This window comes from Anarhichas minor, unplaced genomic scaffold (genome assembly GCF_050575085.1).
Source record: "Anarhichas minor isolate MPS153535 unplaced genomic scaffold, ASM5057508v1 ptg000024l, whole genome shotgun sequence".
Taxonomy (NCBI): Eukaryota; Metazoa; Chordata; class Actinopteri; order Perciformes; family Anarhichadidae; genus Anarhichas; species Anarhichas minor.
This window is the reverse complement of record NW_027466470.1, coordinates 15,237,896-15,263,536: the sequence shown is the minus strand read 5'-3', so window position 1 is coordinate 15,263,536 and position 25,641 is coordinate 15,237,896. Positions and strand designations below refer to the sequence as shown.

The 25,641-nt window shown below is 41.8% G+C and overlaps 1 protein-coding gene across 1 annotated transcript; it reads right to left on the bottom strand.

Moving 5' to 3' along the window:
- Positions 1 to 4,612: 4,612 nt before the first annotated feature.
- Positions 4,613 to 25,508, bottom strand: LOC142956344 (uncharacterized). The gene is made up of 52 exons (XM_076097885.1): positions 25,437 to 25,508; positions 24,057 to 24,110; positions 22,832 to 22,921; positions 22,574 to 22,618; positions 22,241 to 22,285; positions 22,036 to 22,098; positions 21,795 to 21,848; positions 21,618 to 21,644; positions 20,739 to 20,807; positions 20,533 to 20,595; positions 20,399 to 20,434; positions 19,850 to 19,894; positions 19,590 to 19,667; positions 19,003 to 19,056; positions 18,809 to 18,874; positions 16,819 to 16,860; positions 16,682 to 16,735; positions 16,551 to 16,592; positions 16,282 to 16,366; positions 16,149 to 16,184; positions 15,829 to 16,005; positions 15,246 to 15,335; positions 14,912 to 14,995; positions 14,693 to 14,763; positions 14,195 to 14,383; positions 13,858 to 14,029; positions 13,673 to 13,762; positions 13,438 to 13,545; positions 13,173 to 13,267; positions 12,057 to 12,207; positions 11,793 to 11,906; positions 11,398 to 11,562; positions 11,097 to 11,183; positions 10,739 to 10,879; positions 10,411 to 10,509; positions 10,205 to 10,303; positions 9,810 to 9,949; positions 9,576 to 9,702; positions 9,391 to 9,471; positions 9,061 to 9,159; positions 8,843 to 8,890; positions 8,233 to 8,415; positions 7,796 to 7,926; positions 7,470 to 7,542; positions 7,113 to 7,187; positions 6,694 to 6,819; positions 6,338 to 6,433; positions 5,819 to 6,028; positions 5,529 to 5,706; positions 5,317 to 5,431; positions 5,062 to 5,234; positions 4,613 to 4,727 (listed from the first exon to the last, which is right to left on the bottom strand). Exons 1-52 carry the CDS (start codon positions 25,506 to 25,508, stop codon positions 4,613 to 4,615), a joined length of 5,022 nt encoding a protein of 1,673 aa, XP_075954000.1.
- Positions 25,509 to 25,641: the final 133 nt, after the last annotated feature.

The following is a 25,641-nucleotide window of genomic DNA, read 5'->3' as shown; positions in this document are numbered from 1 at the left end:
AAACTTTGGTAGGGTTCTGCAGGAGCTTTCCCTCAGTAACTGTTCATTTACCAATCATTACATATTCAGTGGCCACTTCAGGACTGTCAGCTGTACTGTAAATAATACTGGCACGCAGGAGCAAGAGGGTCAAGGATTGTTCAACTAACTACAAAAAGGAGAAGTCGCTGAAGTGCTTTTAAACAGATTGACTGTTGCTGAGGCAGAAACAGCCAATATGTGGAGCTACAGCACATTCAATTGTGTAAAGTTTACTGAGAACGGCGAATTAAATCATGACTGACAGAATTTTATTTCAAGTGAGCTGGCAGAATGCTAAATAGACAGGACAAGATTTGTGTGGCGAAGCTGTCTTTCTAATTGTTTTTGGTGAAGTGGCACCAAGAATGCAGGCGTTAGTGGCTGCTATAGGTTTATTAAATGAAGTGAAAGCTGTGTATGCAGTGAACAGATACATCCGCACAATAGTGTCCCCCCCATGCTTTATAGTCACAGGCAGATTGATTTGAGGCGGAAGCTAATTAAAGCTGCCATAATGTTATGTATTTGATAAGCTATCAGCATAGAACATTCATGTGAGCATGAAGCATATGAAGCTCTTGTAATCTGAAGACGTAATGCAGTGGAATGGTTGTATGGGACTAGCTCATTTCTTCTCAAAACGTTATTAGTTATGTAATCAATGTAATCTGCGGGAATTTTTTGTTTTTTTTCAGAAAAGTTACAGCTAATTTGCATATTGGGTCAAATGAACACAGACAGAGCACTTAAGGAATATGTCTTCATCATGATGCAAGATGAGGGTTAAAGCAGCAATAAATCAAGTAGGATGTCAAGAGAAAACTACACATTAAAAAGCCATAAAAAGAGTGAGTGGAGAGAAAAATCCATTTGATTGTTTTGATGGAAGTTAGCAGGTAGTCCAGGCTTTCCAGAAGAAGACTCTGCAACCAACTCTGCGAGACATCGTGCCCAGTCCACGTCGATTCTTCTCCCGTTTCTCCGTGTCCGTGGGTCCTTTGAGGATATTTCCATCTTCAAATTCGGAGAGTTTATAAAGCCATTCCATCAAGTTCAGTTTCTTTGTTGATTCCTAGGGAGGAAAATATTGACTTAAAGGATACTGAACACTCACAGGCTCTTACATTTCTTTCTTCACCATGTTTGTACTTCAGGGAAATGGGAATTTCTACCAAAATGTACATCAGTTTATTGAATACTACAGAACTTTTGCATTTATTGCTCACGGCCAGAAAGGGAAATGCAAACATGTGTTAGTACTCTAATCTCTAATCTGCAATTTCATGGAGCTGCAGCTCTGAGGATAATAAAATGACAGTAATCGGACAGGTAGCTCTGGCAGCATCCACAATGACTCACTGGGGATAAAATGATCCTTTTAAAAGATCAGAATGAATCAAATGTATGTGCACAAGTACAGACAAGTTTTATTTATATAACAAATAGTAGACAGGACACCCTGATGCCTGCAGTGTGATCATAGATGGGGCTTGCGGCCTCGTTTCCACCATTGAGAGGAAGGATGGTGTTGTGTAGTACTAAGGACATTATAGAGTAGGGCGTTAAGAAAAAATAAAAACGTCTTACTTGTTTGTCTTGTAATTTGTCGAGCCACGTCAATGAGTCTTGCTGAAGTTGGAAGTCTTTAAATCCCAGCTCAGTCTCTGTATCTTCCGCAACACACAATGCAAAACACAAAAGTGCAAAGATGCATAAGATGTGGGCCATCCTTCTTTGGGATATCTTGCTTGTATGCTTCTTGTTGAGATAATTCTTCTTGGCAAGACACCACCACATCCACCGCTGATCTCACTGGCACAGAGAGACGTCTCCTTTTAAAGTAGTACCTATAGGCCCAATAAAGGAGGAGGAGTGAGCAGGTTGTTTACGGATCATCCTCAAATTTGTGTTTCCCCCCCATCAAATGCATTGAAGCGTGTACCATGTAATTTACAGCCGTCATTAGGAGTGAGACAAGAGGTCTAAATAAATGCTGCCATTGGCGTAACTTGCAAATGTGAAAGATTCCCTCTTCCTTCTAATTTAAAAGCAAATCCCTGTATGCAAAGTGAAATGTGCACTCGCGTAAAATAAAACGTTAATGACGCTGACATGGGGGGAAAACAATGATTTCATTAACCCTGCTGCGTCGTAAAAGTTGAATCAGCGGCCAACGCAGAGACACTGGGATATACAGAGGCCATAAAGGTCAACTCATCATTCCTTACACCCTTGTGAGTTGGTTCTGTTCATCCCTTAATGAGATTTCTGCTCTGTTTCACTTAACAGTTCTACTGCATCTAAATTAGGGAACATCTCTCACAGGCTATCATTTTGCAATGGCACATACTGTAAATAAGCAGCTGCATTTCGTGGTCTGAAGATTTTACAACCCTTGCCTTTAAAGTCACCGTGTTTTAATGTGTATCAAGTCAGTTTTCTTTTTAAAAGATAAATGTAAAAGCAAAGTAGGTCAAAAGACTTTCTAAAGTTGTAAATTCAGTTTGAAACTAAATGTGATAACAAACTTAGAAACACACTAAAGTGGATGGACAAAATATACGTTTTAACGGTTGTTCCTGTGTGAGGATTTTACCTAAATAAATACCTAGTAACCAGTGTGAGTGTAATGTCTCTGTAACAGATGTTTTCTAGTCCATGTGAGGCACATGTGGAGAAAAAAAGGACACGTGTCCTTCTCAGGAGACAACCTTGAAGCGCATCAACCTTTCAACATATCGCCATTCTAACCCAATTACAGAAGTGTAGAAGCCTATAGCTGCCTGAACAATTAGTAAGTGCACCGTCATGTGCAGAATAATCCTGTTAAGGCTACCGAGAGCACTTTACAGCAACAGTGTTTCTGTCCATGCTGACAGCTGTCTGCACCAGGCCATGTAAGACTGATTTAATTTAAGGTGGCTTTCAAGGAGTTGCTGCTTGTTATCCTTTTTTTTTCCGTCGTGATTCTGCCCCAAAAATGTCAAAAATAAATGTGATACTCAGTGTGATACTTCATCACAGGTTTTTTAATTCCCGTAAGAGGGTTCAGCTCCTCTTCAGCTGCGACTCGTGTTAGCTGCCTCCCTTACATAAGCACAAAAGGCTGCTTGTTATTTCTGACTCTGAGCAATCGATACGTTGGAATATGCGTGCACAAAAAAGCAACGGCATTGTGAACACTGTTGTTTGAGGATACTGTTGTACCTTTTTTTGCATTTAGCTGCATGTGGAGTTTGCATCTATTGATCCCAGTGACAGATAGGGTTGAGTGAGCTTGAGTGAGTGCTCCTTCGGGAGGTATAGCTCTGCTGATACTTGTCTTGAGTGAATAGTGCAGAGAAATAAGATGTTGAAGAGGAATGAAGCTATTCTGGATTGCAAATTAGCTTCATTGTTTTCGATCACAGCTTCTTTCAAACCATTAGAATCAACAGGCAGATTAACGTACCATTAAAACAGTCATTATTTCTCTCCATTCATATTTTATTTTAATGTCTTTTCCTGCAATTGACAAACCAAAAGGAGAAAGATGGGATGTAAAAAGAAAAAACATTCCACAATGTATCTCTCAAGATCTTAATGTGCATTTTCTTTTGTCTGGAAGCCACAGAGGGAGCCTTCTGACAGTTCATTTAGAAATGGACTGGAGAAAGTTGCAGGCTGTATGAGTCATAAGCTTTAATCCTTTCCATGCACCATTTAACAAGCCGGAACTGAAAATAAATGCTTTTAGAGTGAAGGCACAAATGACTCAATATTTGCGTGTGAAAACACAACAACCTAACAATTCCAAAGCGAGAGCGTCACATTTACAACATGCCGCCTCTCCAGGTATCATAGGAACACATGTGTGTGTCATCTGTGACCTCATTATTGTTTACGTCATTCATTGACATCAGCACCGTATGGATAATTATTTCTCAGTGGCCTGGCCGTCGTCTGCATAAAATCATAACATTTGGTGCATGTTTGTATCCAAGGCACCTTTAGTCACATGGACACGGCAACATAGGAGAATGGTGTTGTGCTTTCATCAATGACGGCATACAGTTGGTCAGAATTTAGGTTAGAACATGGTCAGATGGCCTAGCTGTGTTCAACGTGTCACTGACAAATCAAGTTAAGTATTGGCAAGCATATAAAGTAAAACTGGATGAAAACAACACATTTCAAAGAAAAGACTAACTGAAATGGGCACAGTGGTGCTATTGCTACTAGTATCACTACAACAACTAGCAGTACCTTTATCACTGCTATGACTAGCTGGTATTGAGGCCCACGTGTGTCACAGGAATAATTTCACACAGGTGGCCCACCACAGCCTCGATAACATATAGTGACTCACTAAATGTGTCATTACTTTTAATATGCACTATTATCAGAGCTTACATAACACCTGCAATTAAAGTGATTGGCAATTTGCTTGAAATGTGTTTTATTCACAGCTAAGACTCATGAACACAGATGTGTAACTCGCACCAGTGTAACAAACGGATAAACACACTACAAACTGCCGAGACTATTTTATCTCACATTTCTCATATTTTCAGATCTCAAAAATTACATCGATAAAAGGAAATACTGAACGCTAAAAATTGTCCCCGCGTCTGTCATCTGTTGGTTGCCATGGTTTCCTGCAGACCCGACAACGGCTGATGACACTTTGTAGAGAAAGTCCCTTCACTGTGTGAGGAACAGGATTACTGTAGAAGAGAACAAAACACACACACACACAAGCCCAATGTTAGAAATGTCATTATAAATCATACGTAGGGTTTTGGATTACAGCTGTATAATAGCATAACCAAATCAAAAAATCAACATAGGATAGGAATTTGATTCTTTGGCACATCTTTATTATCATACAGACAAGCAAAACCAAGAAAAAACTATGCTAAAAAAATGTCTCTGCAATATGCAGCTGTTCGTGTCATCACGAAACACCCAACCGTGTGAATAATATGATTTAAACTGCGAAAGAGAGTCATGCCCCATGGCATGCATCCACGACTGTTAACAGAGAAGGGAAGAGTTTACCTGAACATGCTGTTGGGGTCCAGGGAGGCCAGCCAGTAGCTATAGGAATCAGGGTAGTAGTTACAAGTTCCCCTGCCATGACACTCGATGAACGGCACTTGGCGGAAATTTTCCAGACATGAGCCGGGAGAAACCAGGGGCTGGGAGGAGCCCTCTGCTCCAGCACCCGTTTGCTAGAACGGATGAAGGTCAAGTTACATGGAAAATAGCTTTTGAGAAGATCCAGGTTGAAAAAACAAACAGAGACTTCTTTACCATGACAAATGAGTATCCAGTCCATAATGACTCCCAGTCTCGGGGACATTCAGGTGTCAGAGTTGTCTGGCTGTGGACGGCTATGACGTTGGAGGTGGTTTCACACACTGAGCACCTAAACCACACATGCATACAGAAATCCACATTAAAACTGCCCCAAGTAATTGATATGTCTCTGTCACTGTGTGTATGTGTGCATGCTCCTGCCCCACCTGCTGATGTAGGAGGCCAGTGTATCCCCTGTGATGGAGGCCATGTTGGTAGGCATAGGAGTGTCAGTGGACAGCCAGTAGGAGTAGTCGTTACGAGAAGCATAGCGGCAGTTACTCTCCGTGTCACAGAACAGGAAGGGCATGGTGGAGAAACGGGGGAGACAGCTTCCCGTGGTGCCTGAGAGACGGGGTCACGAAATGACTCAAGCAAACAGCAAAGACATGGGTTTTTAAGATGCAGACTCTGTACAGTGTTTCTGTTGAGAAAAGGAAGGTTTCCGTGCTCTTACCAAGGTCCTGACCATGGGCTCTCTCGTTTCCGTTGATGAAGAGGAAGGAGTAACCAGAGTAGATGAGGCTGGTGCCACGAGGGCAGTCAGGGACACTTGTGCTCTGACTGTGTCTGGCGATCAGGAAACTGTCAACATAACCTGGACCACCTCTGCCTGGCAACCCTGGATGACCCTTGTTGCCTGGGTCTCCAGGTCTGCCTTCTGAACCTGCAGAGGAAACACTAATTAAAAACATTTTTTTGGGGGGGGGGGGGGGGGGGGGGGGGGTTGGGAGATGTACTTCAGTCTTAGTCACTGCTAACGCTCACTGTTGGACTGAGGAGTGTATTTTCAATATGGTCACCAGGAGGGTGTGTCACAAGGTTCAGGTCTTCCGCTAAATCCCTCCCATGCCCAGTGCTGTGGTCACATGTGCTTTAGACAGGCATCGCAGCAAATTCCTATAGTTATTATCATGACATAACATCATGGTCTGCACACAGAAACACACCTTTCAACTCACACACATGCACACACCTGGCAGTCCTGCTTGTCCTGTGTCTCCTTTGAGTCCAGTAAATCCAGGATGGCCATCTGGGCTGGAACCACGCTGGCCTTTGACGCCTGACTGACCTGGGACAGAAAGAAATGCCCATCGAGGGACTGGTGTTGGAAATGAGCTTCAGCCATATACACATATAAAAAAACATCGCACACTGCTTCAGCAATTGTCAAGGTGTCTCTGTTCTTGTCCCTTACAAATAGACAGAGAAAAAAAGACAAGGAAAGAAAACCAGCTTCACGGACGTGACATGATATAGTTTTAACAAGCAATAGAAAATAGCACATCTTAAAAATCAATGCATAGATTAAGCTGAAATATTATTTTGGACCTGGTTGGCCTGGTGGTCCTGATGGTCCAGTGTTCCCCGGGGCTCCTCGATTGCCAGAGGGACCAGGTGAGCCGGGAGATCCTGGTTCATATATCACCGTGCCATATGTTGGATCACCTTTTAATCCTGTAGTGACACAGCAGGAGCATTTACAAAGCTATTTCCCAAAATACATAATGCCTGTGTGCCATGGCTGATCTAGAAGGAGTTAATGCCAGTAATGCAGATGGGACAACAGTTAACGTAATCAAGTGCTAGACAGGTAATCTGACGGTGATGGGTAGAGTATTGCATCTCTGCTGCGAGTCCTAACTGATATCTGTTAAGATGTAGAAGTGTATTACGTCTGAGAGATAATCACAAGGCTCAGTTTTATTCCTGGTTATTTTTAACAGTAGTAAAACAAACGTTTGCCGCACCAGGTCGTCCAGGAAAGCCTTTCGCCCCAGGTGGACCAGGAGGGCCAGGGATGTATCCAGGGTCTCCCTCGACACCTAAAACACACAAGTCATGAATAGATTTTAAGGGAATTAACTTGCCCATCACACCCTATTGCATGAATCACATCTGATTGGATATCACAGAAGAAAAGTGAAATTTATTTTTCTCTGTCCGCTTGGTTTTCTGTCCAATTTGTATTTCATCTCAGTTGTGTGAACATACATCAATTGTTTTTGACGATTGTTACTCTTCTGTGGTGACAGATCTGCTGCTGTCTGGGGAAGAATTCAAAGAGAATACCTAATCTCTAGGCTATGATTGAAATGATAGATTACCAGGGAGCCCATGGATTCCAGGTGGACCAGAATCACCTATTGGTCCCGGGCCTCCAGGTCTGCCTCTTGGACCCTCAAGAGGAAAATGAAACAATGAAAGGTCGAAGATTAGACTTTTAGAAGAGCAGCAAGATTTGGAAGACTGAGCTTCTGTTGTGAAGCTCTCATTTTTAGTTTGTGTATTTTTAACTGCATTTTTCAATGTTTGTTTGTAAGAAAATCACACCTCATTTGTTAAAATACAAATATGAATGCATAAAGGCTTGAATCTTAATTCTCCTTTGAAAGACTATTTTCTTCAAAAGATAAATGTAAGGCTCACTTACCGGTGGTCCTTCAGGGCCTGGATCTCCTCGTGGTCCACTATAGCCTGGGGCTCCTGTAAGACCTGGGTCCCCTCTGTCTCCGTTTAACCCCGGCACTGTGGGACCTGGAAGGCCAGGTAAGCCACGATACCCTGCATATACAGTAAGGAGGAGAGAGTCATATAATTATCATGAAAGTACAGATGTGACAACTGAGAACCAAGCAAAGAAAATAAGGAACTAATATCTCAAAATATATTTTGGTAGTTTTTTTTTGACATTTTTAAAAGTATTATGAAGAAAATGGCTAACCTATAATATCAGGTTACATCCAATATACTAAGAAGAGTTCTATCATGCATAATAACCTCTTCAGTCCTGATATTGTGCTATGATTTTGTGTCACTTCCAGAAAAAGGTATGTGAGACCCTTAAGTCCACCAGCAGTGCATCCTCACCTGGGCCACCAGGATTGCCAGGATGACCGTGGTCTCCTTTTGACCCAGGAACACAAGCCCCTTCCCTTCCTGGTACTCCTCTCCGACCAGAGACCCCAGTTGAACCTGGAAATCCTCTGTCTCCTATTGGTCCAGGACTCCCTGTGAGAAACAAGCCAGGGGGACCAGGGTTCCCGGGAAGACCTACAGTGTAGAAATACACAGATGTGCACAAATGTCAACAATAGTAATCAGCAGGGAAGAATGTAGGTTTTTTGGTTGGTCTCGATCTATATTGACAACATTTTTGTAAAGATTTAAGGTATTAGATCATCATTTTATCATTGTTTATTTGGTGTAAACCACAATGATACAAATAGTGATGTGCATGTGTTATATATGGGTATTTGGCATTTAACCTAAGAACATTTTAAGGTTTTTATGAAGGTGTTCATGAGAAACATGTACACAACAGTCATCATATGGGCACTATCATTACACGTGGAGTGTAAAACCCAGACCATAAATCTGAGGTTTTTCTAGACCAGTGTCACGCTAAGTATAAAAATATATGACTGACACAATTTTGTAAAAGTCTTGAAAAGGATGATGTCATTTACCTGAGACTCACCTTGTTGACCTGTGTTGCCACGTCTACCAGGTGTCCCTCCTATAATGTCTACAGAGGAGAGATGGAGGATAGGTGAGTTTTGGCAGTAGCCATGAAAGACATCTTTTTCTACGGGCCATACATAAAATACAGACTATGATGATTGTAGGTGTGTATTATACAGGATGTGCATGAGCTCATAGAGCCTTGCAACACTTTTCATGCAGGATTCCTCTTACTGGTGTCTCCTTTCTGCCCTGGTGGTCCAGGGATCCCATCCCGGCCCTGATTGCCTTTAGCACCTGGATAACTACCGACACCCGGCAGGCCTGCGTCACCTGAGGCAAACAGACAAGAAAAAAGGAAGGCTGAGGTCAAGCTTCAAAGAAAGTATAAATGAAATAAAACAGTGAACAATACCGATACAAGCTGCTTGCCTTTTAAACATGATGAGAGTAAAGATTAGACTGTAGGCAGCACAGGGATGTGTTGTTCATTGATTTAGTAAAATGTAAGGGTTCCTTCTTTAATATAATATTTAAAATCAAGTACTTCTAAAGACACTTTACCTGCCGGTCCATTGGGTCCTTTCTGTCCTTTGTTTCCTGGAGGTCCATTGGAACCTTTAGGCCCTTGATAGCCTGATGGACCTGGAAGAGCAGGGGGAGGGTCAGGAGAGGGGTGAGAGGTTAACCGATTATGAGCAAAACATTCAAAAATCCTGAGCTGCCTTATTTTCATGACCAGTAGTAACCATTTTGTCCGTCAGGTCCTGGGTTTCCTTTGGCTCCACTGTATCCTGGTAAACCTAAAGATCCAAAAGAACCAGGTTGTCCTTTCTGACCCTTCATCACATACGTATTGGTTGATCCTGGTTCACCCTGAGGACAAGAAGAGCGACAAAGAGGAGAAGAGAGAGAAATCATCATTATTTTCTTATTTTAAGACATTGTACTCTACAAAAACTTTCTAAACCAGTGATTTGTACCTTTTGTCCTACTGGTCCAGGCCATCCATATCCACTGTAATTTGGCTCTCCATTAATGCCTTTGTTACCAGTTGGACCTGGTGCACCATCTAGACCTGACCCTCCAGATATTCCTTGATCTCCTTTTATTCCCCTTGGGCCTGTGAGGGTTAAAATAAAAAATATATTTTTGGTAAGATACAATGAAAGAGACCTTGATATCTACAGCTGCAGTTGTGTACTGCTAGATTATTAAAAATATACATTTTACACCTATTTTGTGACCCTTTAATGGTAATCTAAATCTGCAAATGTAGAGCTATTTAGTAGTATTACTATACTTTCATTTGTGAGGTTACAGAATTTGTATTAAAGCAATCAGTGTGTATAGCCCTAAACTAAGGTTTAGGGCTTACCTGGAGGCCCTTTGACTCCCGGGTCTCCTGGAGCTCCAGCAGGTCCTCGACTTCCCCCTGAGAGAACTAGTCCATCAACACCTGGATCACCTGCAGGACCTGGACAGAGAAAGGCACACAGCACAAATTAAGTCTCAAAACTTGATGATTTGGTGAACCAAAATACTCACAATAGTATAGTTACAAATGTGAAACAAAATTCAAACCTCTTTGTCCAGGACCCCCTGGTGCTCCAGCTGTCCCTCTCTGCCCTTTTGGTCCAATACTTCCATTATCTCCATTGGCACCAGATAGACCAGGGTAACCTGACAAAGTACAGATAGAGTTATAGGCTATACTAAACAATACAACAGTAAGACTCACAACGACTGCATTTATGACTTCACATGCACTCTTGCAAGAGGTTATGTCCTGAGGTACCAAAATCTGAGTTAAAAAAAGATCTCCAAAAACATTTGAGTTGTAATGGTTTGTGAAACAAATGTAAGCGGTTGTGGAATGATATTTTAATGGGAAAAATTTACTAAAGCTTACCCGGATTGCCAGGGTCCCCTGGGGGCCCAAAAGCATCTATTGTCTGTGGTGATGCAAGGCCTGGAGGACCTCTGGGACCTGGTTCGCCATTCATACCTGGAGGACCCCAGGAACCCCTGGCTCCATCTGGGCCGGGGGCACCTGGAAACAATCATGGGGGCGTTGACTCCATCATACTTAACTGTACACCTCACATACAACTACAACGAATCACCAACCATTGTTTCAGTTCTGACGCAAGACTTTTTAACTTTCTTAATCTATCCATATATGTTAAACATGTGTAGTTGATACATGGTACAGTGATCTATTTGTATGTGAAGGTGTGTGTGTGTGTGTGTTTGCATTTGTGCTTTACCTATTTGGCCTGGTGGTCCTAAAGTTCCAGGCAACCCATCTGAACCATATCCTGGTAACCCATCTGGTCCAGGGTCTCCTCTCAGTCCTGAGGAAATGCAAGTGAAAACAAGCTATAAGTCGACAAATACTTACAATATTCGACAATATAATGGATATAATGTTTGCTGATACATAATATGGTTAAGGCAGGGAATACCAAAAAAGAATTCAAAAGTTGACAAACTTCACTTCACATCTGTCATGTATTAAACAATTAATTCAAAAGCCGTTTAGCCTGTCAGAGACACAATGCCGTATACCTGGTTGACCGGGCAGGCCGTTTTGTCCCGTGATCCCTTTTTGTCCAGTGAGCCCACGAGAACCCGGCACTGATGGCCCAAGAACACCAGGTTCACCGGGGACGCCAGGACGACCAAACCCTGGCAAACCTGGGTTCCCCTTCTCACCGGGGGAGCCATCGGGTCCTGGAAGTGGAGAGACAGACAGACAGAGCAAAATAGAGGTGGGGAGCAGAGGACAATATGGCGGTAAGGGGATGTTGAAAAGTCGTTATTCTGTCTAAATTTGTTGGACAGTGTTGAATTATGGGGGAGACATTTCCACATTTTGTCCTTTTTTATCTTTCACCTTCTGCATTCTTTGTCCCTCTGGAGCTGTCAGATAAGTACATCACATGACTTCAATATACACTGACCTGGATGTCCTGGAAACCCATCTGGTCCTTGTGGTCCCCCTGGCCCAGGTAAATCACCTTTACATGAATCTTTGTTACCAGGTAGTCCTGGGGGGCCTACAGAACCTTTACTTCCTGTACGTAGACAACATAGAATCAAGCACTTAATAGATGTCTTTGTATGAATATGTATGATTGAATGCACATGTGTTTGCGTTTGAACCATACAAGTATTTATGTCTCTCTGCAGGCTGCAGATTTATATATGATTCATGAGTACTGTACCCTTTTCTCCTGGAAAACCTGGACTTCCATGTACTCCTGGGTTCCCAGGTAGGCCAAAGATCCCAGGATCTCCTACGGGCCCCTGAGCTCCGTCTTCTCCTGGAGGCCCAGGGGGTCCTGGGGGGCCACGGTATCCAGAGCCACCGTCACCCTGAGTATTTATTTATTCATATTGACACATTTTGATGTGCTTGCAGTATGCCATTGTTCTAGTGCTGTGCTATTTGTCTATCATGACTTTTCACTTTACTGTCAAACACAGAGAAACTAATATCTGCAGAGAAGTCAGAGGGAGCTGTCTGTGGTACTGAAACAGCTGTCTGTTCCTGTTGAAGAGTCCTTAACAGGGGTGAACTTTTATTATAACCTATACATCATTTATGGCAGCAAAAAGTGCTACAAAGACACAAAATCAATTTTAAAAACCCAAATGAAATACCAAACATCTTGGATGTCCTGCAAATATGTTACTTCATTAAAAAAAGGTGGGTCTATAGTGATGATTTTAATCTGACCTACTAAATATAACGTACAACCAATAAAGTCATGACACTTTTTTTAAACAATCTCACTTTTCTGCTTGTTCTCTTAAACCAAACATATTCTCTCCATAACAGACGTAACACTGAACACATAACATCTCCATAACACTTACCATGCTCATGTCCGTAAAATATAAATTGAGCTACAGCCATGAGCCGGTTAGCTTAGCACAAACACTACCGGTAAAATAATACGCATAATACGCATAATACTGGTAGTCAGATTTTGTTGCCTTTGGACAGAGCCAGGCTAGTTGTTTACCGATTTCAAGTCTCTAAGCTATACGACTACAGACTTTAGCTTCCTATTCACTGTTTAGAGATCTTCTCATCAAGCTCTCTGTCTAATCTCCCACAACAGAAATTACATCATATTCAGACAGATAGCATTACAGGGTACCTTTGATATAATGTATCTTGTGTTTGTATCAGTGTAAACCCTGGAATCAAGTGTTAAAACAGTATACCTTTAGTTTTACCTTTTACTTTGCTTTCACATAAATGGCCAATACTGTACTATATATGTTCAATGCAGTCGACGAAATATATGGCATATTCTGTTTGTGTCTCTGACCTTCAGTCCTGCAGGACCAGGAATGCCTTGTGACCCTGGCCGACCGGACAAGCCGGTCCCTGGAAAGCCTGTGAGACCTGGTTGCCCCTTGTTGCCTGACCAACACACACACACACACACACACACACACACACACACACACACACACACACACACACACACACACACACACACACACACATTGTATAGAATAGAAGAACTGAGAATCTTGAATTTGTTATCTGCTTGTCTTTTTTTGGCTTGAGCTCCAAAGCACATGGATTACCTTTCTGTCCAGGGATCCCCTGCCTTCCAGGAAATGACACCTCACCACTTTCTCCCCTCTGTCCTCGAAAACCTGGTATTCCTGGGGTACCTGGTACTCCGTGATTACCTGGATGTTTGTTGGTAAGTATCAGACACGCTCTATTGATCTATTGTATGGTAACTTAAAGACCATCCACCCATTCATCCTGACATTTATATATCTGTTAATCAATCAGTCATACAGCTATGCTTACCTGGTCTTCCAGGTGAACCAGGCAGACCTTTAAATCCAGGTGGTCCAGGAAGTCCTATGGTGTGGATGTGGCTAGGTTCGCCTTTCTGGCCTACCAATGAAGGAGTGAGAGAAGAAAGGATTCTATCTTGTGTGTTTATGTATAAGTGTCTGTCAAATTGTATACTGGTCAATGTGTTTCTTTACCAGGAATCCCAGGTTGTCCTGGCAGGCCAGGTACCCCAACATCTCCTGTACTTCCCGGAAGTCCAGCAGGCCCATATCCCACTGGCCCAGGGTAGCCGACTGTTCCTGGTCTGCCTAAAGAACCATGTGGTCCTGGGAAACCACGGTCTCCCTCTGCACCATGGAAAGGATACTAGAGAGAAAACGGAGACCTTATTCTGACAGCCACTAAAAATACATAATCTGTTGGATTGGCTCACGCACACGTCTGAGAATTTAAGAAATTTTAAACATAAACATGTGCAAATGGCAAAATATATATGGCACATCAAACTCAAGTCTGTCAAAACCTTCTCACCGAATCCCCTGGAGGTCCTTGATCGCCCTTGCGACCAGGTAGTCCAGGAAACCCAGGGAGGGCATCTGCACCAGGTCTGCCAGGCTGTCCCGGGACTCCTTCCTCTCCATTTATCCCAGGAGTCTCGTACGAATATGAGTCACCCTTTTGTCCTGGTGGGCCTTGAAATCCCATTTGACCAATAGGACCCTTCAGAAAAGAACTATTGTTTACAAGTGTTTGTAAAAAACCGAAGCAAAACAACAACAAACTACAGTGGAAACCGCTTATAATGATCATGGTTACAGTGACCAACGGTTTATCCGGATTAAAAAGCTCGGGACAGAATCATTCCTACAAATGCTCTTTAGATAATTTGCTTAAAGTAATCAAGTAGTCCACTTACAGAGTTAATTTAGGGATTTTCATATTTTTTTTTAAACTTTACTCCCATGACACTTCGCAGTAACCCATCTGCGTCCGATTTACACTGTACTTTTTTAGGACATGCTTTCTTACTGGTCTTCCAGGTAAGCCACTAGATCCTGGGAAGCCTGGATCACCTTTAGCACCTGGTCCTTGATTATATCCTGAGCGACAGAAAGATATAGAATGTCTGCTCCAGTTTTAAACATTTCATACTCTCCAGTATTTCCAGTAAAACTTAAAAACGCATTTGAATGTAGAAGAAGGACGGATTTGGTAGAATCTGTGTTTTCTTGAAGTGAACGTATTTACCAGGGATGCCAGGTGGGCCTTGTGGACCCGGTGGTCCTGGGAATCCTGATCCGATACACTCATAACAGGGCTCCCCCTTCACTCCTGAACAAAGAATAACCATGGGAACATTTTTAGTGAGTCCCATTCATATTACACAACATTATGTTTGCGTAACGTTTTCTTTTTCTACTCTCTCTAGTCCATCAAAGGGCTGCATGAACTGCTGTGCAGCAACAACTGCACATTATAGCCTCCAAGCATAGCTTATTAACAAGACGGAATCAGCAGGGCAGAAGACATGTAACAAATTAAATGGTGACAATTAATTTCGGAATGATGCTTAGTTTCCCACCTTTCATTCCAAAAGACCCATCATATCCCATGGGTCCAGGCATACCTCTTGTTCCCTTCATTCCTGGGAGACCTTTGGTAATCCTGTTAGCTACAAGCAAACATCAACAACACTCATCAGTCTACTAGTTATGATGTCCCAGCATTGCTTTTCTTCTCAACATGAAGTGCCAGATAAATGTTGACTCATTTGTTCAACATAAAACCCTGACACTTGTCACATAAAAATGACACATGAAATAACAGTGGATTACTGTAAAAAGAACTGCAGACATTTTATCTTTACATAAAAGAAAAAAAAGATGTCAAATGATCCCATGTAGACATTATTGTCTACTAACTGCCCTCAGTCACAGCGTAGAAGCCTATAGAATAGAAGAGTAAAAAAATGAAAGCTTCACTAAACAGAAAACATACAGTACTCTCACATATGCAAGAAGTTTGTTGAGTTAATCAAGATATTTGAAATAACTACCGGTATTACTGAAAGTGGGAGAAATACCAGAAGTAGTATTATCAGTGGTAGTAGAAGTAATAGTAGTTTAGATTAAATTACTTTTTAGAAGGAAAACATTTACACATACTTCTGTCTTCAGGAGGTCCAGGTGGGCCCTGATCCCCGGGAGGCCCTTGATACCCGTCATCCCCATCTGGACCTGGGAGTCCCGAATAACTATCCCCAGGCTCCCCAGGGTCCCCTTTGGGGCCTGGAAACCCATTGGGACCACTAGGGCCTGGCACATAAATCCCAGATGAATGGCCTGTGTATTGTAAAGTCAGAGACTGTAAGCAACATATTTAGGGAAACCAAAAGTCATAGTTGGTTGTACTGCAACTTTTAAATACAGTACAGAATGATAGGGAGATAGAGAGATAGGATGAGGATAGATTCTTCGCTACACACCTGGAGGTCCATCAGGTCCAGGGAATCCTTCAACACCTGAGAAAAGCATGGTAACTTGTGTTATTTCTGTATTAGAGTCACTGTACTGATCATTTTAATGGGCTAATTATTACAAAGCATTATGTTCATCTACCTTGACGACCAGGGAGCCCAGGTGAGCCTGGGAAACCCGGATCTCCACGGTACCCGTTGAGTGGCTCAGTCACAGGGCCAAATATCTATAAACAAAAACCACAGGGGGCACATAGTGAAATCATAAATCATCAAGAATAGTGGGCTTTAATTGTGATGTAGAACACACTTTTACTGAATATTCATTCCGAAAAAACAGCATTGGAAACAGGCTTAAAAATACCATAAAGTTCAGGAGTACTCAGTAGAAAATCATCAAAATAAACTCACATCTCCAGGTGGACCATGGGGACCCCTATCTCCCTTTTCACCCTAAATATTGGAGTAAACAATCAAAGGATGATGATACAAAGCACACCAACCCATTAAAAGCTTGTTTCTGGCACTAACAGATCACTGACCGTCCCTCCTGGTGTCCCCGGATATCCTGGATCACCTCTGGAGCCAGGCCATCCCTAAAGAAAAATATATTGTATTCAAAAGCCACACACATAATAACATAATGACTCTGCATACATATATGATTGTAGAACAGTACCCTAGATGATTGTCCAGGATCGCCATCCTTCCCTGCCTTTCCCTGTAAGGACAATTGAGGACAGCAGTGAGGAATAGACAGGTTCTGCTTTCTGTAAAGAAATAGTTTAGGTCCTCGGGCATCCTTTAATTCATTTCACTATCAAAAGTGTTGTTTTGATTGGCATCACATGGCAGTAGTCATGGAAGCAGTAGTCATGGATTGGGGGGCGGCCCCTCTTTCATTACATATGGAGCGATGTGATTAGCAGGGGCCCCTCTCTTAAAAGCAGGGCCTCAGTTCAGGTGCATGCCACGAGCTTTCAAAATAAAGAAATAAAATCATTTCTAAAAATGACAGTTTTGAATCTGCAGCTGAGACGTCCTTGCTGTCTTCATGTTAATTGAAAAAGAGAAAAATGTGGCGATACCATGTTGGCCCCTTTAGGGACGCTCTCAATATATTTGCAGGGCATGGCAAAGCTGTACCCTTCTCTCTTTTGTTCCAATAGTTCAACCCTTCCCCTTGTTTCAGAGCAGCCTTCATTGTAGCTGGGTGGGCCTAGGGTGTAGTGGTGAAACTGTGCACTGTAACTTGGACTGAAGCTATATTTTTAACAAAATAAGTGATGAAATTGTTAAGGCCATTACTTGATATAAAGTTTGCAGATGATACTACCGTCATCGGCCCGGATTACGAACAACGAAATCAATAACCTTGCATAGTGGTGCTCAGACAACAACCTACTGCTAAAGGTCAGTAAAACTAAGAAGCTGATTGTTGATTTTAGAGAAAAGAAGGCAAGGACTCAGCCCCTGTCAATGGAGCTGAAGTGGAGCAAGTGAACAGTTTTAAGTTGCTGGGAATCAGCATCACAAACAACCTGACGTGGTCATCACACATCTCCATCCTGGGGAAGAAAGCTCATAAACGTCTGTATTTCTTAAGGAAACATAAGAGGGCCAAATTCCCGTGCAAAGTTCTTGTTAACTTTTACGAAGGAAGCATCCTGACTGGAAATATGACAGACTGTTATGGGATGTGCACGGCCCAGAAGAGGAGGGCTCTACAGCGGGTGATTAAACCGGCTCAGTACATCATTGTCACCCATCTACTGAGCATCGGTGATATTGGTGAACTGAAACACCTAGGAGGTGTCCACGCTTCTCGAGCGATCTCGTGACATTGTGAGAATCCAGCTGCCGTGCGAGGTGCAAGGTAACCTGCGAAGAGCCCAAATGATATTTACAGTCAATACCCACCTCAGCAACAGCCTGTTCACCCTGGTGCCATCTGGCAAGCGTTACAAAAGCATCAGCTGTTGTACCACCAGATTTCAGAGCAGCTCATTTCCTCAGGCTATGAGACTCTTAAATTTACCCTCCAACCTCCACTGATAATATATAGTGTTATAGAATGTTTTTCTTACGCAGCAAAATGGGTCGTTGCATAACCCTATTGTACAATAACAGTAAAATAACCTTGTATTCTTGATCACACCTGCACACACTAAAATTAACTTTAAATTATTCACGAAGCCATTCACTTGGCGACATAAATCACAAATAAACACGCGTATCACTTTACATGCTAACAAGCAAACACCCGGTTGGCTGAGTGCCTCCCAACACGACTGTCTATCCTCCAGGTGTTGCTCATTAATGCATTAAACTGACAGAGGAACAATGAATAAGGGTCTGGTTTCTTTTTTGTTGTTATCCCTTTTCTTGTGTCGCAATGGGGCAAATCCCATTGAGTTTAATGCTGCATTACTGCCCTCTGCTGGTCATCCTCTTTCTCAGGCTGTTCACAAAGTGTTACTGGTGGCCCTTCAATGCAAAGAGATGCGGTGAATCATCTCATCTTTGTGGGGAGAAAGATATGGTGCAACAGTCGAATAACAAAGCAAATATCTGTTTTTTGGACACCACTACATTTCATACGTATGCACAATCAGAAAGGGAGGCCTAAATGCAAGGTCGAATGGAATAAAAAGTATGTATTATCTTACTACTGGACCCTCCGGTCCTTGGTCTCCCTTTGCTCCTTTGGTGTAATGGCCATAACCTGGGTCTCCCTGAGAACAGATTGAAAGGAGAACATCCGAGAGATAAATACACAGCTCCAACAAGGCAGAACAAACATGTAAAAGGAGATCTAAAACATCAAAGATCCACAAATGGCATTAATTTAGTAGAAACTTACTGATTCACCCTTGCATCCTTTTATTCCTATGTCTCCGTTGTCTCCTTTTTCACTCTGAATAAAACATAAACCTCATGTTATGGGTTGCAAAGACGTCAGTTGCAGTCCGTCCAACATTTTGATCCCGAATAGACCAAGATATTTTAATAACTATAATTAAAACATGACAATGAAACTTACTGAGCGCATTGATGCTGCGGCGAGAATGAGTCTTTCCATTTTGGACACACTGGAGCTTTTTCTCTTACACCACTATCAGGTCACCACATCAGCAGACTTTTACTTTTTCTTCCTTTTATTTCTTCCATTTTCATGAAAGAGAAATTAGCCCGTCTGGCTGGTACTGTGAACCTTGACTAAATACGAGTTTAAAAGCCTGCTGTTCTCACAGCCCCTGCAAAATGTGGAAACTGTTCCAGCTTGTGAAGTGTGACACCATTAGGCTTAGTGCAGTGGCTATTTCTCAAATGGACTTTATAGGCACATTCAGGACAGTGCAAGGTTGCTGCAATACTATATTGGAAAACCACACCCTGGAATATATAATATATAAATGCTGCTGATTTGACCTCAGTCTTATACTCTACCTTTAACACGAGACTCTCAGTGAAAAACTCCTTGATCCGACCCCGTGGCCCCGGTGGGCCTCGTGGTCCTGGTCTCCCCTATATCAAGCAAATTGAGATCATCCTTAAACATAAATAAGATATAATGCACATGTTATAATGAAAATGTTATCATCGAGTTATTGAAATGGTGAGAGATAAATAAATACAATGCTACATCCTCTCCTCTTTAAGGGAATGAACCCTTGATACCGTAACAGTGTTTCTGAAAAATAAAGTACCTGTGGTCCACGAGGTCCTGGGGTAGCGCCTATGCCTTCTTGACCCTGTAGGGTGGGAAAGCAGTTGCAACTTGTTTATATAACTAACCTGTTCTCTCAGTCTTTCTCAGAAACTCACATTTTTCTCTCAGTTCGGTTTTGGTCAGGCTCCCACGTTCACCGTCTTTGTTGATACCAAATCGTACAGATGGGTTTAGACTGCCCTTCCTCTAATACACTACGTCCTATCACCACCGTTTTCACCGTGTGAAACGAGTCGTATCACATGTAGATGTTCACACTACATTCCAAAATACTGCAGTGCCAAGGAACAAGCACTGTGGCCAAACAGCAGTAATAACTAAAACAACAGCTAGGAAATGTTTTCCACTTTCCCGGGTAGTGTGAACAATGCTTACTATGATAATTGAAGACAAAACAAAGAAGCCCAGCTGCGGTTTCCCACTGCGACACCCAGTAAATACTTAGACTCATTATCACAAGTATAAGCTGTCAAACACGTATACATACATATCTAAAGTATTCATCCATATATTTTTAAAGCATTACCTTTGATCCTGGATACCCAGAACGACCAGGAAACCCCTGTTCATAAAGAATGCAGTTATGCCAAACATCACACGATAAATATTCCAGAGTGCCATATGTACTCTGTGCAAGGCAACCCAAAAAACGTTACTCACGACAGAGCCCTGTGGTCCAGGGTCCCCTGGTCGTCCATCCTCTCCAGGGAAACCTGGATGTCCCTAAAATACACATAAATATAGAAAGAAAATCAAATCTAGTACTACTTTTTATACCTCTACTTTTTGGAAAATGTCTTCAACTGTGATGGAAAATATTATAGAAAAAGAACGTCATTAATTTTAATGTAATTTCAAATAGTTACCAGCTGTCCGTCCCTCCCTGGTGGCCCAGGTGGGCCTGGTATTGCATTTGCTGATACCTGCGATTCACCCTGTGAAATAAAGGAAGTCAGTTTATTTCATATTTTGTTGTTAAAACTCCTGAATTTAGTGTTACAATACTTGATGATTACAGGTATGCAGTAGTACTGCATGGAATATGTAATAATTCTTCATAGTTGTAGTTGACAGTTGGGCTCTGCAGGATTGATCTTTATGTATCTGGGCACTTGACATGAATGCATGGGTTCAGAATTAGAATGAGGGGCTGCCTCTATTGGAGATGACTCTGTCTCATCATGCATACTGTCATTGAGGTGTCTGTGAACACTTTATATACAACAGTAGTTACGGTATAGTACTGTTTGTGATGCCATAGGTGAAATTAAAGCACTTTTGATCCAGTTCATAGTGCAAAATCAAATTTAACATGTACACGGTAAAATTACAGCTTATTTATGGATCATAATGCTCTCAAGAAAACTTACTTTCTGATGTAGTACGTCTATAATGTACACGCTAGTAACACTAAATGAAAAGTATTTGTCCTGGAAATTAGATTTGAGAATGAACACATTTCTTGCTGTAAATAAAAGTGGAAGGATGGACTTGATAGAAGGAACAAAAGAAAGAAAAATCTTTATTGGTCTCACATGGACTACGGACAAAATGAGCTCTGGGAGCTTGGGGAGGCAGAGAGGGCACCTGCTAGTGCAGCATCATGTTTTTCTTGGTGCATCAGGATCCTGCTAATAAACTCCTTGAAAGGCAGTAATTGCTGAGTGATTCTGCAGTTCCGCTCTTCCCAAATACACAAAGTACTAAACAGCTGACCGTGGGTGGCGCAGCATACATTTTATTACCTTAGGTCCAGGCAGGCCAGGTGGACCCTGTAAAGTAAAGATAAAGCTGAGGGAACAAACAGTTCTCATATTCCTTGATGGTTCATTTTAAGTACAGCAGTAAGCAAAACACTAAAGTAACAAATCACAACACTGTATCTGATCACAAAATAATTAAACAAAACATAAAGAACTTACTGCACTTCCATCGATGCCATGGACGCCGGGAACACCAGGAGGTCCCTCTTCTCCCTAAAAGTATAATGTGTTCAAAGTATGCAAAAACTGGTTCAAACTGGGGCAAAAACTGGTTCATGTTTGTGTAAGAAGAAAGTGTAATTGAAAAGCCCTCTACTCAAAGCTCCGCAATGCGAGCATCTGACAAATGAGCTAAAACTATCACATGAAAGAAATACTAAAATATGAAATATTTTCTCACATCAGTTCCATTGCAGCCGTGGACCCCTGCGGCTCCTGGAGGCCCTTGAAGACCTGGGATACCCTGTAAGAGCATAATCAGCGGAAGTTAAAAAAAAGTAACAAGCATCTGTAAACATATGCGGGAACGTGCACTTACACAATACAGAAATCAGATGACGAACAGAGTGAAACTGGAAAATGGATGAGAGAGTAAGATACCTCACCGGTAAACCATGAGACCCAGCAAACCCTTCTTTGCCCTCAGGTCCCTGTAATGACAGTAACAAAACCAGTAAACATTGTAAAAGGCACTCAGGAGCTACAGAGTGGATACCTATGCTTGCACTTTGTCTGTACACATACCAGGGTTCCCACACATTTTTATGGACATAATTTCAAAAAATTCTCATAACTTTTCCAGGTTTTCAATGAAGGCAGGAACCCTGATATACATATTAGACAGAAGCCATGTTAAACATAAATTGAGTTATGTTTACACACTAAGACCAGATCATATATATCCAAAAAGACAAGCTTGGATAACACAGTTATGTTACCGGATCGCCTTTTGGCCCCTCCAGTCCATCAGGCCCAGTGTTGCCCTGTCAAAGACAGAAACCTATAATTAATCTTTGTGATCTGGTATGATGTAGTACAAGCACAACTAAAAGTGATGTCTAGGTACACAAGGAGAAAGTGTAATTCAACACAGTCGATACGCAGTTTCAGTCAAGGTTGCCCTCTGACAACAGCGTTGGATTGGAAGATATACATATTATACAGAAGGAGCTACAAGAGCCCGGCTGGAATTCTACCTTTGGTCCAAAAGGCCCAGGATGACCATCTGATCCACGACGGCCCTCTATCCCTGAGGGACCTGGAACTCCGGGAAAACCTTTGTCTCCCTGTGAGTATATGTGAAAGAAAGAGAGAGAGAGAGAGAGAGGGAGAGAGAGAGAGAGAGAGAGAGAGAGAGAGAGAGAGAGAGAGAGAGAGAGAGAGAGAGAGAGAGAGAGAGAGGGAGGGAGGGGAGAGAGAGAGAGAGAGAGAGAGAGAGAGAGAGAGAGAGAGAGAGAGAGAGAGAGAGAGAGAGAGAGAGAGGGAGGGAGAGAGAGAGAGAGAGAGAGAGAGAGAGAGAGAGCGAGAGAGAGAGAGAGAGAGAGAGAGAGAGAGAGAGAAAAAATCACAAGTTTCTGTATATTTTAGCTGATCATGGTTGAAAATATAAGCTTTTTTACTCATAAGTTTCCAAATATTGCTACTGGAAACAAACATATAACAGCTAACACTTAATGATATAGTTGAAATTGTTGTTCCTGTATTGAAAGACCTGTTAAAAACTTTGTGGGTGATGCTTTTGACAGTGATTTTCAACAAAGTGATAATGAAAACAATCACTATTGAAGGTCAATAAACACATTTTGTAAATATTACAAATACGTAGTCTTGAGTTGTTTAGCTGGACACATGAAAATAGACACATTGTATGTGTATTTTCAAAATATACAGATTTTACAGTCAAATGATTTTTTGCAGTCCGTTACTGAGGTAGAGCTGCATTAGACTAAAGAGGTTTCATGTGTTCTGCTCTCTCTGCTTTCAGCTAACTGCAGGTTGATTAAAAATGAAACAGCTGGTCTCTCTTGAAAAGGCTAAAATACTTATAAAGATTGTTGACACACTAAAAAAAAAGAAGCTTTTAATGCTTTTTTTCAACTACGATCTATCAAGATCTGACTATAGTGTAGCACCTGGCAGCTGCACCTGAGGCGTTTTGATTGTGACAAATTGCTGTACAGTGTGGTGTTTTTAGGTTTGACAGTCGCACTGTGCGTAAATCTGTGAGGTCTGCTTCACAGATGATGAATGAATCATATCTAAGTGGTAGTAGTAACAAATACAATAGGCCCTTTTCACAAAAGACATTTTGCTGTGTCAGTAGGAAATGCAAAGTAAAAAGATTCGATAATATATTCAAATCAAATATTAATAGTAAACCCCAGTGTTGATGACTTTTACGACAATAGATGATCCACTCACCCTGCTGCCTTTCACTCCTGCACAGCGGCACCTTGATTTCCCATTGCACACACACTAAAAAAAGAAGACATTGTTTCAGTGTTCAATATGTATTGTGTAGGTGTCCAATTAATTCGAATTTGCATCCATTTAGAAAGCAGTGGTTCCCAAATGTTTACGGTCATGCCCCTTTTTTGGAAGAAAACCATGCTTCCCCATACCACTGTAAACCAATTTAATTTATATCAACCGTAAACCATATTGTGGAAACTGGTAACAAAAGGAGTCAAGTGGCTCTATATCCCACAGGAGGGTCCACCCCACAGGTGTGTTGCACAATCAACTGCAACTTTTACAAACACTGTGCCGATCGAGAATGTGTTATTTGTTATTTTGCGCAGTGAAGAGTTTACTTTGGGAGGATGTGTGGAGGATTCGTGGAAGCAATTTTTCAAAAGCACTCATAATTCACCACTGATAAAGGCTTACACCTCCTTACAGTGGAATTTAAAGGCTGTAAATATTTCTGCTTATCAGCAGAGGAAAAGGCTCAGAGAAGCTAATGGACTAAAAATGTGGAGCTACAGTAATAGTTAAATGAATGTCTCTGCTAACTTCTCTGGCGCTGTGAGGCCTGTTTTGCTTATTTCCCCACTACCATATCCTGTCTCCTTTTTCCATGACCTTCCATAAAAAGGCCCACCAACATAGCAAAGTAGAGTGAATACTGTACACAATGGAAGTAAATGCACAAACAGACTGCAACAAAAAAAAAACCTGCATCTCTTCAGGATAAGAGATGTTTGAAGTTAAAAGCACAGACACTACAGTTACAAACAGATCACAGCCTTGTATATGTGAGTTGAGGCTGTGTAGAACGAATGGCGCTCACATTGTACACAACAGGAAACACACAGGGAACATACTGTTACAGAATGATGCTGTTCTCCTATCAACAGTGATTCGGTGGATTTTTGTGTGGGACCTCGGAGAGCTTCAGAAAGAAAAAGGTAAAGTTATACTAAACAGCATTAAATATACAAAAAAAAAACTTAAAATGTGTGTGATGCATTGCTTAAAAGGGCAAGTTGAAACAGTTATGATAAAAGCTGAGTGGTAAACACACTGCTAGGTTTTTCTTGAACAAAGCTCACCGATAAAAGTTTGCAGATAAACCACTGTAGCTCAGCAGCTAATCAAATCTCTGCAGTCTAATATGGACATTGATTACAGGAATGTGTCTCCAGTGTGTACAGTGTGAAATAAAAGCACTACTGGAAAAAAGACAGTATACAATTCAGTGTTTGCATTGCAATATCCAGATAGGAGTCTGTGATGTTCGTTAAATCAAATCAGATCTCCTGACAATTTTGTGTCAGTAAGAAAAAGAAAATCTCTTACATTTTTGGCCCCTGTGCCCATCAGCATCACAGCAAGCAGCATGAGAGGAACTCCCAACATTAACCTCCCCATGGCTCTGTTCTTGCTCCAGTTACCGCAGACACCGCGGCAGTGTTGAAATGTCTTTTTTTCAGCGTCTTCCTCAGCAACCACCCTTCACATTACACGTATCCCCTGCTGTACTGTCTGTGGGTGATGTTAGGTC